Genomic DNA, 15,513 nt, shown 5'->3' on the forward strand with positions numbered 1-15,513 from the left:
ATATATAGTCAATATAGGCACAGAGTTAAAAAAAATTAACATTTTCTAATGGTGGTGTGCCTCGTGATTTTTTTCATGAAACAAGTGTGCCTTTGCCCAAAAAAGGTTGAAAAACACTGGACTAGATGACACTCAGGGTTCCCTTCCAACTCTACAATTCTATTATTCTGTGTTGTGATGCACAGCACATATGGCCAATGCAGCCCATCTGAAAACGGTACGATGCCCAGTGAGGAAGCCCCGCCCCAAGTAATTATATGTAGAAAGGAGCAGCACATTTTGTATTTTGTAAAGCTGGGAAAAAAACCCATATTCTCTGCTCTATATTAATTGCACCAGTAATATTACTGCTCTGTATCATGAAGCTCAATTGAGTCATGCTCCATTCACAGATATGCTTTGCAAGAATGGGAAAAAGCTTACTTATTTAGCACCCTGAGTCTGTGTATGCAACAGTATGATGTGGAAATGAATCACCTGTAACTAATGTAGTGTTGAGTATGCCTAGCAAATTAACAAGTCAAAGCCAAGCAATAAGGATTCATTCATCAGATTATAACAGCCAGTTGAAATCCCATTCAAACAGATCCAAACATTATTCTTCATCTTAAGGCAACAGTTATGTTTTGGAAATGGATCAAAACAAGAAGATAACTCTGTTACTGCCAGAATTTGTCTGCCACACCAGTTTTTATTAATAGGAATGGCTAATGTGGAGTCCACACCCTCTGGAGTACTATAGCTCTGCTGCCAGTCAGAACTGGGATAATGGACAATTGGTCTAATCTGGGATAAAGGAGGTTATGCAAATACTTCCAACCCTCAAATTAAACTTTTATATGCCCAAATACCAGTGGTTAAAGCAGCAACCATCTCAGGTGTCGCCGGTGTGTGTGCACAGCACACTTTCCAGCACCAATTAAGTTCTGGAAGTAGAATTATATTATAGAATTATCAACACAAGCTGAAATTATTGCGAATTATTGAAGACGTGAATGATTGAAGATGCTTGCTGTGAGCAACAAATACACCACTGCTGCTGTTTCCTTCTTGGCCATCAAAAGTTTCTTTCCTCACACCAACAAAAGTTTACGGGAGTAAAACTGAGCTGGCATTCCCTTACAAATCAAGACAGCTTTAAAGAGGTGCATCTGTTAAAATACTTGAAAGCAGGCTAAACTGACAGCTTGGGTAAAAACAACGGAAATAAGATGAAAACAAACGAGACACGCTATTGAAATGGCGATGAAAGCAAATACTAATCTCGCCTCCCTGAGAATGCATTTGAAACCAAAGGAAGTTGACTTTGTGAAACAGAAGGCTATGTGAAGTTATGTTGGGTCCACTACACTTCCCAGAGCTTGAGATGCCCTAAACTGAAAGTATAGCTAAAAATGTTTGTCTACAGGCAAACAGGGTTCCCTTAGTCCTGGCTGCTTACATCACCCCATGCATCGGGAATAACTATTTTTCTGTGTAACAAAAAACCATGCCACCCCCCTTCAAATAAGCATTTTTGATCCAGTAACTCAGCATTGTTTAGCTGAAGAGACTAGACTCCCATCTGCTACAAACAGCACACTTTCTTTACATTTTCCTGCACTATTATACTTCCAGAATTTCTGGGGAAATGACACGTCTCAGATGTAATCCTGGGCTTATTTACACAAGCTCAAGTACCACTAAAGTCAAGGCAGCTTATGCATCCAAAAAGACAGCTATTTCTGTTGCATAAAAACAGTCGGCATACCAGGACTCCAAACAAGTCATAGAAACCTTTGAATTCCACCTCTGCAATCTTAGGTGGATCACAACTTTTTGTTTAAAATCAGTGTTGGGAGCCTTCAATTGCACAACTGCAGTCTTCTCTGCGCACTAGATATTAAGGGAGATTTAGTTCTAAGTAAACGTACAAAGGTCTGGGCTGTTAAATCCTTGTCTTCAAAGTCAATTATGCTCTGAAGACTATTATGATGTGTGGGATTGAAGGAAAGGGGTGTATTCACTGATTGTAAAAAGACTCCCGTCTAAAAATAACACCCATATTCATGAATAAATATTATGTTCTAGATACTTAAAAGTGGGCACTCAGCTGCCACTTAAAGCTATGCATGTTGGAGTTGCAACAATATGATTGGAGTCCTTTGATTTCACTCCACAGCCCTTTAATTGTTAACAATGGATAGGAAACAAGACAGATGTATTTCATTGAAGGGAAATCTGAAGGGAAATTCCACAATGATGCAGACTGACTTATTGATAAAGCCCGAGCACTGAATATCAAAATTCACAAAGAACAATGACACGAAGGCAAAAGGAAGTATCTGCATTTACATGTTACTCATGCGTAGAGCAGGCAGAACTTTTAGCCTTGTCCCCGATGTTGCGTTTTCTTTCCACAACAGTGACTTCAAGGGAAGGAAGAGCACCACTCTATTCTGCCTTGGTCAGACCACACCTGGATTAGGGTGTCCAATTCTGGGCACCACAATTTAAGAAGGGTGTTGACAAGCTGAGACATGTGCCGAGTAACCAAGATGATCAAGGGTCTGGAAACCAAGCCTTATAAGGAACGGTTAAAGGAGATGGTCATGTTTAGCCCGGAAAAGAGGAGACTAAGAGCAGGTATGATAGCCATCTTCAAATATCTAAAGGGCTGTCACGTGGAAGAAGGAACAAGCTTGTTTTCTCCTGCTCTGGAAGGTAGGACTCAAACCAATGGCTTCAAGTTACAAGAAAGGAGAGTCAAAGCATGGAAAGCAGAAACAGGCAAACTATCCCCAACCCCAACCCCACTAATTCCCCTGGCCTACCATCCACTATTCCACCATGCAGCACAAAACCTCCAAATAAAAACCTGGCAATCCAAAGGCCTATATCGCCTAATAGACTTTTATAAAAAATAACAAACCTCTGTCAACACAAGAATACAGGACAAATTAGAAGACACCCAAATGCCCTGGTTAACACAACACCAATTGCATGCCCTCTTAAACAATCCAGCAGTAAAATCAGCAGCAACTAGACCCCTGACAACCTTCGAAAACCTCATCCTAATGACAAAGGGACACGGCAGAGGGATGGTATCCGCAATATACAAAATATTACTCAGGAATCCCATGAGCTCCCTAGACACAATAAAAAAACAATGGGAGGATGACATAGGATACAAAATCAACCCCACCCAATGGACCAGAATGTGGTGTAAACCCCCCTTTAAATCCATATCAACGAAAAGAAAAGAACTCACCCTAAAACTAACCCACAGGTGGCACCTAACACCTAGAAAGTTAGCGCTAATACGCCCAGGAACCTCACCAAAATGCTGGAGAGGGTGCACCTCCACAGGCACATACTTCCACATGTGATGGGAGTGCCCCAAAATCCAAACATTCTGGACAACAACCACACAAGAAATATGTAAAATAACCAAGCAAGTGTTAGAAATCACCCCAGAATTGGTCTTACTAAACATCTTCCAAGACAACAATGCCCACTTCCAACACAAAGAACTCATAATCCATCTACTCTCAGCATCCAGAAACATCATAACCAGACACTGGAAAGACCTGTCAGGAGTAAGCATGGACCAATGGTACCAAGTAGTATGGGAAACAACCCTACTAGAAAAACTAACCAGAAACCTCAAACTGACACGGGGACAAACAGAAGAAGACACCTTCACCCTGGTATGGTTTCCCTTCATCACACACACAGCCCAACAAGACAATGTCAAAAATCTACTGACAGCATACAAATCAATATGGCTAACCTGATCCAAAACACCCACCAACCCCACTCACACAGGAAACCAAAGATCACCACAGCCAACCACAAATGAACAATCACACCCTACGCCAACCCCAACCTCTCTCACCGCCAAAGGAGCACAAGCGAACAACAGAGAACCTACACAAACAACACTGACACCAAACCCTACTCATATTAAGTAAAATAGAAACATCGCCACCCCACCCCACCTATCTCCCCATCCCACCCACCTCTCTCCCCCTTTTCTTCCTAATGTCTCAACAACAAAAACTGATTTGTAAAAATGTTATATGGAAAAATACGAGAGACACATTGCACCACCTTTGTAAATCAAGAAAATCTTAAATAAAAATATTTTTTTAAAAAAGAAAGAAAGAAAGGAGAGTCCAACTAAACATGAGGAATAAATTTCCGATTGTAAGAGCTGTTTAACAGTGGAACAGAGGTTGTGGACTCTCCTTCATGGGAAGTTTTTAAGCAGAGGCTGGATGGCCATGTGTCATGGATGCTTTAGCTGAGATTTCTGCATTGCAGAGGGTTGGACTAGATGACTCTCAGCGTCCCTTCCAACTCTACAATTCTATATGCAAGCAGGACACCCACACAGCCAGGCTCCCTGATCATATGGAGTTCAGCTGTGTGGGTTTGGCTTTCTTTACAGACAACGTGTGTACAATAAGTCCACTTTGAAAACAGCTTTCTTTTCAGCTCGAACACATCTTTTATGTAGCCTTTAGGATGCACTGGGAAAATGAGGCTGCAAAGGCACAAAAGCAGCATGTGAAAGCTTTAATTTTATTCTAATTGACTGGGTTTCAACTTCTCTTGGCAGTATTCTTTTAGCTTTGTTTTTAGATAATATGGACTCCTGTTGGAAATGTTGCTTGACCTGATTGACATCCCTTTTAAAATGTGGCTCTTTTTTTTGGGGGGGGGGTTAAGAATTCTTATTTTGATTTTATATATTGTGAACTTTTCTGTGAACCGCCCTGAGACCTCTGGGTATAGGGTGGTATATAAATTCAATCAATCCATCAATCCATCAAATGTTTTGCCTAGCAGCTTTTCTCAGTCTGTGTGTGGGTCTATATCTTGTAGCCTGCTTTAAAGCAGTTTCCATGCTGGAAAGCAGATATAGAACAAGTTTGCCATAGACACACCCACTACAACACCATTCCTACACAAGCCACTGGAAAGTTCCTCTTTGCTGGAATTTTCCTTTTTTTTCCTTTTTCTGCCATTTAGCAGTTGCAAATCTGTATCCTGTTCACTGACTTCGCTTGTCGAAGTCTCCCAAACCCCACATTGCCATTGATTTTGGAGCCCAGCTTGCTGGGGGAAAGGACACATTGCCTAGCTAGGAATTCAGAGCCAGGCATCAAAGCATTTTGCCATGGGTTCAAAGGCACGGTTATTAACACGAACTCAATCTGCCAGCTGTATAAAACAGCAACATGGGAAACGTAAGAGACACAGGAGTTGAATTCTAATGCTGGTACGCTTTGTGATTAGAGTAAGCAGACAGCCCTAAAGGCAACCCATGTCATATGTAGAGCAGCAGCTTGGGGAACACATACTTGGGTGGTGTATGTAAAGAGTACACTACTTTCCCCCTCTTTATTAGGAGATAAATTTCAAGATATTTGGCAGGCGTTTTAAGTTGGTAGCACACAGCCAAGCTAAGGTAAGGGTTTAAGAATTAAGCTCAGTACAGGGTTAAGAAAAGAATGTGGCTCCCTACCCGCTTAGTGTATTATTAGCTCAGTTGCGTGATTTGGTATGTTAATATGTCCTATGGGCCTGTTTTGTACATTTTATATGTACAATGGATGCAGGTAAAGTGATTCCATAACATGTCCACTTTGCAAATGGGCACAGGAGGAGATGCGGGGAAGGGTAAGATTTGTGTGTGTGTTGGGAGAAGGGAGCATAGCTGTCAACTCCCCCCCCCCCTTTTTAAAGGAGAATTCCCTTATTCCGAATAGGATTCCTCGCAAGAAAAGGGAAAAGTTGACAGCTATGGAAGGGAGCAGTTTGTGATGAAAATGTTGTTTGTTATAGGAAAAAGCTGACATAAACTGTTAGTGGTTTTTTAATGTAAAGAATCCTAACTTCAGCATCAATATTTCACATGCATGTGCACCTGTGTGTGTGTGTGTCTGTTTTAAACAGAAAAAGTATGATAGTCTGGAGGAAAACAAACAAGTTATACTGTGACATAGAGAGAAATTCAAGACACTCAGATTTCATTGCTTTTCAAAAGTGCATTAAATTAGTTTGGATCCAATTAAACTACCAGGGATCAAGTGTCTTTTAAGAAATTTTGCAGCAAATAAAAGCTTCCTATTAATCTCTGCATTAGGAGCTTGCATTGAAACTTTAAATAAAGGAAAGGTGCATAAAAATAAACCTTGCCTTCTGCAGCTGAAATGCAGAACTTGCCAACAGCACCTGCTGCAATTCAATACTTAGGAATGTAGATTTCCAGGCATGCACTTCAATGTGTTTGTTTTTACATTCTGACTGGAGATATGAAAGATAATAAAGCATTGAGTTGTATGTTAGGACAGATGTTTCTGGGCTTTTGGTTTTTTTTTAAAAAACCGGGATAGCATAAGAATGCACAAAGTCCTAAACATTACAAGCCGCCAGAAGTTTAGCAATGAATTTTTATGGATTGCAGGTTTTGTTCACAGCAGGTTTTATACAGAATTGCAGTCTATCATCTTCATTTAACATAAAATCTTACTGGGAAGCTTTGTTATTCCAAATTAAGCACTATTAAGTCCCATTCATTCCAACGGAGCAATTCAGGCCGTAACACTAAACACACTTGCAGAATGGGGCTTACTGAGTAATAACACAGTGGGACCTACTTCTGAATAGACATGCATAGGATTGTGCTGTTAATTTTCTCACTGAAATCAACAGTATTAAAAAAGCTCAACACTGGGTGACAAATAACTAAGTCATACTAGGAGGAGAACCACTGACGTAAGTCAATTAACTTTTTATGGTTCTACTCTGAGTAAAACTAATATTGGCTATCATCCACTGACTGCTTCAACTGCTTTATTTTTTAAATGTGCAATATCTGCAGAAAAGCTTTTCTTATTATCAAATTAACTACTGCATCTTTCTTTACAAGACCGTCAAAAGTCAGAAATAATATGTCCATTAGTTGCATACATACTGCTTTATTTCTGATCAGGCAACATGAAATAAAACCATCTCTTCATCTTAATAATCAAGTATCCGAAATTTCTCCAAAGTTCCAAGTTAACCCCTTCACAGTTGGCTGCCAGTGAAACAGAAATCCATATTTTACCTTAAGAAGAGTCTGGATTTGATATCTTAAGATAAAATAGAGTATTTATGTAATCTTAGCTTTAGACTTAATTCTCTAATTCAAGTCGATCCCTTTGATTATGGTGCACTGACCCTGATTTCTTAACCGTTAAAGGGAAGAGCTTATTGGTAATACTTTAAACTGCAACCAATCACAGTTCTGCTCTTTTTCTTTCACTGTTTTCTTTAGACAAAGACTTTTGCATAGTTTTAAGTCATACACTACTGTATGTGTGTGGGAGGGGGGGGGAGAGAATTAGATGATTACAAAATTTCTATCCCCAAACCTTAAACACCTAAGAGTTAAGAGGACATTACATATTCTGGATGAAGCATTTTATTGACAAAATTGCTTCTGGAGAGAAATGTTGATGCTATTCTGGTGCTCTTTTCTGAGATTAATGCAGCTCTTATGCTGTACCTGGCACCCTAAAATTTCATCTCTATTGAAGATGCATGGCAACCGAGGTATTAATCAACTACAGTATTACAGATAGGCTCATTGAAAGACAAGATATTTAAAACTCTGCTTACAAGTTAAAGAGTTCCAAAGTACTTTATGTATGAGGTGCAACAACCTGCAATTCCTGGCTTGCTTTGATAAATGCAAATCTTAAAAGTTTTAAAGTTTAACAACTGCAGTTTAAGCTGCAGTCTTTACAAAATTGTGAATTCCTAGAAGCACCACCACCACCCTTTTCTGGTTAATAGTTCCTTTGATTGGCTTCCCTTCTCCTTCTAATCCAGCCTCTCCTTATCTCCAGCTCTAGGCAAATGACACATTTAACACTTGCTGCCTGCTGATAATGGTGACACACCTCCCCCCCCCCTTTAACTTGCTCAGGAGAGAAGGCAGCATATATACATATTTTAAAAGCTGGTTCTAATTAATGGCATTGTGAAAGACTTGTACTGTTTCGACTTCAAACAGATTGCCAGCAGTAAATTCTCTAAAACTATTTTTCTAGAAGTTTGATATTGTAAAAAAACAAACAAACCCTAAAGTATGCTGTTATAGAAAACTTTCTAAGAAAACAAAACTTTCAAGAACATATTTACAAACTTAAGTAAAGTTCTTTCTCAGTTAGCTATACAGAATTAACAGTCTTTCAACCTGCAAGCGTGGAAACACCTAGAAAATATTTGGGCTACATTTTCTGATTTGCTTGTTTTGTGTTTGTTTTTCCACTTTGCCTCTACTTTCCTAAAGAGGCAAAAACGTTAAATTCTTCAGGGACTAGCTTCTAAGTTTTGTTTGCATGTCCAAATGCTAATGGAGACCGAATTGTGATGAAAATATGTTGACTGTAGCATTAGCTTTCATGCTCGCACCACACATCTAAACAAAGTTCCCATTTCTTTTTCTTCCCTTGTGGATTAAGCACTCTGAATAATAATAAAAAAGCTCCACCTATTTCAAAGCAACTGGGATACCTAGGAATCACAATGATATCAAACATACTTCTATAGTCAATGCCTCATTGAGGTGTCAAAGAGTATGTTTAAAAAAAATGACAGATAGCCATCATTTATCTAAATCAGTGTCAGAGCAATGAAGCATCCTTCAAGGGTGCTTTTTCTTTTTTTAATGCAGAGAAAGTGGTGCTGGAACTTTGCTATTTCTTGCTGTTTCTCAGACTCGAAACATAAGATTAAGGATTGCCGCTGTTTGCCACCTATGTTCTCCAGCACTATGTCAAGATCTGATAACAAAACAGCAATTTTTTTTATAAAAAAATCCTGCTTGCGAAGAAGCAGCTCCCTTTTCCTGAAAGTCCCAGGCTCTGAACAGATTCGGAAAGCGCTGAGATAATTGATGGGGAAACACAAGGGGTGTTCACAGTTAGTTTTCTAGCAAAAACAGGGACTTCTTAGATCAACAAAGTAAAAAGGAGAAAGGTGGCAGCAAGGTCAATGCAAAGAAATATTGCCTCTTCTCCCCACCCCACCCACGCCCAGGAAAACATTTATGGGAGTTTACAACTCTGAATTCTGCCCACCCTATTGAGGCTAAAGTCACAGGGCAGCACACTGCCAAATTAACTGGTTGCTTAGGTGTTAAAAGGAACCTGGAGAAAAAGATATAGACTAAATTCAAAACAGGGTATTAGAAGAGCAAAGAGTCTGTACAGATCAGGAAAATTTATACACAACCTACACTGAATGATAGATGGATAGATAGATAGATAGATAGATAGATAGATAGATGTAATAATAATGTTTCCCCCATGAACATTAAGGCTATTTACAAGATGCAAAGAACACACTAGAGAAGCAACACTGCAAGCGGGAAAAGTGAAGCACACCTAGGTTGGTGTTTTTTCCCCAAAATGTTTGCAGAGTATTTGTATGCACAACCACATATCTGAATAGCTGTAGTTTGGAAGGGATGCCTCTTTCACCTGGTTATGTGTGTAGCGGCTATTATTATTATTATTATTATTATTATTATTATTATTACATCATGCAAATAAATAAAGCAGAGGGGGGAAAGTGGAGCAAAATAACCGCGGGACCTACATTGCGCACTGTGCCGGTGCCGCCACTCTGTTTGTGCCAATCCACTGAAGCATGCTTTGAGAGCCTTCTCCTGGAGCATGCAGGAAGACGGACTTGCAGTGTAGAAATCCAGCATTTGACCGGGGCTTACTGCTAGGACATCCATGCAGTCAAACATGATTCCCCCTCCACAGTAGGTCTGGAAAAGTGCCTTCCGCTAGGTGTGGAGGAAAATGGCATAGGAAAGTACCTCTAACTCCATCAAACTCTGCCCCCTTTTTGGCACGTAGGCTGTTGGTCTTTTTCCCAGACCAGAATCATGAATTATGACAGACAACACAGCTAAAAGCCTGTAATTGATCCAAATGATCATTTACCATTTTCCAGCCTGTTCAGCCAATCCGGCAGAATAGGAGGGGGGAAGCAGGGAGCTTTCCAAGTTTCAGTTCTCCTCCATCTCTTCCTCAAAACCTCGAAGGAGCCTTCTTGCTTCTAAGGCTTCCACCGAATAGGTGTTTTTTAAAATATCCTGTGCAGCGTCCAAGTTTTGCAGAGAAAACAGGCTTCGATAAGAGCTCTGGATCCCCCTTTGCTGGCGAATAGATCCTTCTGCCTGCGAACAGCTCACTTCCTACTACTTGTGTCACACAGAATGAAAGATTGAATTGCTTAATATATGCGAGTGAACTTTCCATGAACCCTTCCCAGGCTGCTAACCTTCAAATGACCCAACCAGTCTGACATCACCAACTCCCAGGATTCTCACACAGCTTAAAAACTCCCAGCAGCCTTGCAAAATAATGCAGGCAGGCACAGAAGCAGGCAGGCAGTAGCTGCCGTTCCTATAATAACGTCCCTTTAGAAAGGAAGACAAACACTTTTTTAAAAAAGATATAAAATAGAAATAAGAGTTGCCTCAGGATTCCAAGCAGCAATGCTGCACACACACACACACACACACACGCCTTAAAGTTTACAAAATCTCTCTCTTTATCCTCCCTCTGCTGTTTAATTCTTCTCCAAAGCTTCTTTTCTACAAAGATTTCCTTCCTTCCTTTGAGTGAAGCAAACATACACACTCGATTCTTCGCATAAACATGTCCCAATTCTCTCCTGGCATTGTTCAGGAAAGACAACGGTGACATATTGCATTCACTCTATTATATATAAAAACAGACTTAATGGGGGACAGTCTTATACATACAGCTCACACACACACACACACACACAGAGAGAGAGAGAGAGAGAGAGAGAGAGAGGGGTGGAATTCCCTCATGCCTTGGACAGGGTTATATGTCTATGCTTCCAGTTCCCCCATATACACTGCCATGGTTAGATTGTCCTCAGAAGCTACAGCACACATCAAAGTACACACTAGCAGAATTTTTGCATGCAATATTGTTGATAAGTGCATGCTTCCCCCCCCTTCATAAAAGTTATTGTATCTCAACATATGGGGGTGGGTGGGAATCATGCGTGAAACAGCCCTCAAATCCTTCAGCGGTTCAGTTGCCAGTATTTTATTTTATTTTTAAGTCCAGTGCACAGCAAAATCGCTCTGTCCCTGCTTTCAAAACAACGCCCCGCAACTGTGATAATGCAAAGCTATTGATGGCGACGAAAGCTCAGAAGCCAAATGCAGCTTATAACAATTCTAAAGCAACACTCCAACTGCTTTTTATCTGTTCACGCAGATCTGTTGGTCTATGACAGAGATGGAGAACCTGTGGTCATCCACAGGTTAATAGATTATTTGAGCCCCTTGTTGGGCGAACGATTCTTGGAATTGCCGGGGGTGGACTAGATGACCCTCGTGGTCCCTTCCAACTCTGCAGTTCTAGGATTCTATGAACCATTGGCTGTGTTGGCCAAGGTCAATGGGAGCTGAGAGTCCAACAACATTAGGAAGGGCCATGGGTTCTACATACTTGGTCTACAGTGACTGGCATCAGGTTGCCAGAGACAGTGGTCTCTACAGCCCTAACTGGAAATGTCAGGAATTGAACCTGGAACCTTTTGAATACAAAGCATATACTCCGGCTCCGAGCTACTGGCTTTTCCTGCAACTGCTTAGCCAGATTCTTCTAGAAGGTTAACAAACAGAGCATAAATAGCATGGGTGTTCTGTTCCTGTTGGCAACCATCACCTGTTTTCTCAGCAGTATGCTGCTTTTAGATATGGAGGCTCCATTTAATTGATTGGCTAGGAAACCATTCATTCATTCATTCTACTCTTTTTTTCAAAAAAAAACACCCTACATTTAAGGATACCAATCTTTCTGAGACCACTTGCAAGTAGAATAATAAGACTTCTTTAGATTGTTTTATGCCCTTTCAGATTACATCTGGCTCTGTGTGTGTGTGTATTGTGTTTGTGTGTGTGTTAAATACGGTTTGTTTTCAATTTAGATATATCAATTTCAAAAGAACTTTTTTATATGTGTTCTTTGAATCTTCTCATATTCAAGTTTTGTTAACCCAGTCAGCAAGCAGTGTCACTGAGCTTTTAATGAATAGCAGGCCTCTTGGGCGGTGGGAGATGGGGCCATGTGTTCTTGTGAGAATATTCAACTCTTTTAGCTGAAGTAGCCACTGTGCAGGAAAAGTTTTGCTTTCATCTTAACAGAGAGGAAAGCAGCATTTGATATAAACTAGTATTCAAAGGCAAGTATGACAACTCACGAAAATTTTAAAGAACTCAACTCATATTAACATTACTGTCCTTATGTAACTCAGCCTATAATTAATATTCATTGGGGCCGAGAGGATTCATGGCGACAGATTTTCTTTGCGACAGATCCGCAACCAAGATCCCAGGGTGCTGTTGACATGGGGATTGTATAAAACTGGATTAGCTGGCAGCTGAAAGAACTTTGGAAGGGGGTTATGGGAGTTGTAGTATTGCAGCATTTCGAAGACCACAGGTTTCTGAATCCTGTTGCAGGCATTGCTGAGCAAGCTGACCAATGGTATAACATATGGACCAATGGTATAACGATACAAGGGTGGCGCTGTGGTCTAAACCACTGAGCCTCTTGGGCTTGCCGATCAGAAGGTCAACGGTTTGAATCCCTGCAATGGGGGTGAGCTCCCGTTGCTCGGTCCCAGCTTCTGCCAACCTAGCAGTTCAAAAGCACACCAGTGCAAATAGATAAATAGGCACCGCTGTGGTGGGAAGGTAAACGGCATTTCCATGTGCTCTGGTTTCCATCACGGTGTCCCATTGAGCCGGAAGTGGTTTAGTCATGCTGGCCACATGACCCGGAAAGCTGTCTGTGGACAAACGCCGGCTCCTTCGGCCCGAAAGCGAGATGAGCACCGCAACCCCAGAGTCGCCTTTGACTGGACTTAATCTTCCAGGGGTCCCTTACCCTTTTACCTCATAGAAAGGGTGTGCTAGACTAGATAAATCTTTGGTTCTTATAATTTGGTATCTTAAGACCATCCTGTGCATAACTTGGCCAATTTAAATGGTTTCAAAGGAGGCTGCGAGACCCCATTCTGAAGCTGCAAAAAAAAAAACTTAATTGAAACATGTAGACAGCTGAGATGCACATTTTGAAATAATGAAGTAGAAACAAAAAACATCTAACTGTTAAGGGGGAAGACTGAGACCAAGTGATGTGTGCCCCTGCTCGGTACACTGTCCAAATAACCCCCGAAAAACCCATTATGAAAGCAAAACCAAGAGAATAGAATTAAAAACTCCCCAAAAGCCAGGCAAAACAAACCCATATTACAGTTCATTTAAAGCTAAGCAAACATGGATCTAGATTCTAGTCTGACTTCCCTAAGGAGGGAGTCTGAGAATCAGGATGCAGTTATAGACAAGGGCCTATACCAGCTACTCACCAAAATAGGCTCTATTGGTGGTGGAAGATCCCACACAGCAGGGGCGCCAACAACAAGGGAGCAAGCTCCTCCTCCTTCTGATAGGGAAGGAGGCCAAGCATCAGAGAGAAGCCACTGGCCACCATGTTTGGCTCCACCCACTGGCTCCTCCCAAAACGTTATGCAATGTCGCACGTGTGATGTCACAGAAGCAGTGTCAGCCCCCTCTTTGGCGTAAGTTGATACCTCTGCCACACAGTCTCTGGTGAAAATATTGCAGATTTCAGACAGGCTCACACAGGAGGCAGTGGTCTTTCAGAATATCCTGGCGCCTAATTGTTTTGGCCATTACTGGTAAGTACCAGCAGCTTTAATTATGTTCAGAAACACACACCTACTTACAGTTCCATGTTTTACTCCAAGGAACTCAATTGTGCACATGGTCCTTGCCCCCACCCCATTTTCTCCTCACTTTTTGTAGTTTATAAAAATGCAGCAAAAAACCCAATTGCACACATTTGATGCGCGTTGGATAGGCATTTTATATGCAATCTTACAATGTGTCTTTTGTATGCTTTTCAATGCAATTCCTCCTAATGCAACACGTTTTTGTATACATTTTCCAGGGAAATGCACGTTCTCTGTGCATTTTTAAAGCCTAAATTGCACTTGAAAATTCAAAGTATACAAGCCTCATTGCTGGCTGCATTCAAATCTGCATGTGAGTTTGGGACTGGCAAAGCAAATGCGAACTGGCTTTAAAATTAGGACTGGCTTTAAAATGCAAACCAAATGAATTTCTTCTCCATCCCTAGCTACAGGCCATATTCTTTGATCCACCGGATGGAAGCAATGAAAAATTGGGAGATAATTTCTTCCTGAGGGTTAATAACAGAGGAGATAAAATAAGGCTGAAAACAAATACCAGTATGCTTATTTCGTATTTTGTCCCTAAAGGATTAACATGCTTATGTGATGTATTTTAAAAGTCACACAGATTTTTATGTTTTATAAAAATAAATTTAGTAATTTATGCCAAATTGCCTCGGAATTGAATTAAGATAGCTTTTTTTCATAATATATCTAAATTAGCTGGGTAGTTCTGGGTGTTTCATAATGAATTATGCCTATGGTAATGCTTGGTTATTATCGAGTCCCTGTGTAATTAAGTAACATTAATTCTTTGGATTATCTAGATGCCTATTCTTACTATTTCTTCCCATTTTTGTAATAAATTAATTAGCTCACGTTAGCTTTTAAAATTATATTTGGGTGTGTGTGTGTGTGTGTGTGTGTGTGTAAACCTTACATTCTTGGCAAAATGGGAAAGTTTTTCAAATGAAACTAATAGTCATTTAAAAGATACAGCTTACTATTCATTATAATTAGCAAGAATATACACTGAAGCAGTAATTAATTCCTTAGTTAATTTAAACGTAATGAGGTGTGAATATTTTACACTCTTATCCGTAGTTCTTGAAATATGGTAAAGGGGTGGCAGGAAAATGCTATGAAATTCTTCTTGAAGCCCATATGAAAAGAATTTTCTTATTTTGTGTCACCTATGCGATCTGTTTCCTTTCAATCTTCACTGGCAAGAACTGTACAATAAACATATTCTTAGCCATAAACGTAATAAAAGCTATAGTAATGGTCAAAATTCTATTTCCTTTGGTATTACTATATGTATTTCTCTGGGTGGCACAGTACTTTTGAAGTCCATGTTCATAAAACAACAATTTGCAACCAAAGTTTTTGTTCTGTATCTGTATTTCTGTTTTTTGTTCAGCAATGGCCATTGAGGACCATGAATCACGCTGCAAATAAAATATATTTGTCCTGACCGCCTTATGCAAAAGAACAGGAGTCTGCAGACCTTATAGCAAACCTCCCAGAGACAGAACACCAAATCACATTTCCTACTATTTTCAAAGCTGCCTAAATGAAAACATATGGATAATAAAAACATATGGATCTCTCCCTTATTGTAAAACAACTACATTGGCTGCCAATCCATTTCCTGGAGCAATTCAAAATGCTAGTGATCACCTACAAAACCTTGAA

At 40.3% G+C, this 15,513-nt stretch overlaps 1 protein-coding gene across 3 annotated transcripts in view; it reads right to left on the reverse strand.

Annotated features, from left to right (window-relative positions):
* RARB (retinoic acid receptor beta) overlaps positions 1–15,513 on the reverse strand; it is a 201,678-nt gene that overhangs the window by 92,813 nt on the left and 93,352 nt on the right. Inside the window, exon 1 of one of the 3 annotated variants that reach the window (XM_033165374.1) lies at positions 9,640–10,269. The exons of 1 other annotated variant lie outside the window; for it this stretch is intronic. In XM_033165374.1, the coding sequence (XP_033021265.1) occupies positions 9,640–9,796 (157 nt within the window). In that variant the 5' untranslated portion in view covers positions 9,797–10,269. Of the gene's footprint in view, positions 1–9,639; positions 10,270–15,513 lie in introns of those variants that run through there. One more of the 3 variants, XM_033165375.1, reaches the window with a different exon arrangement.

The sequence above is a fragment of the Lacerta agilis genome, chromosome 12, assembly GCF_009819535.1.
Source record: "Lacerta agilis isolate rLacAgi1 chromosome 12, rLacAgi1.pri, whole genome shotgun sequence".
Lineage (NCBI taxonomy): Eukaryota > Metazoa > Chordata > Lepidosauria > Squamata > Lacertidae > Lacerta > Lacerta agilis.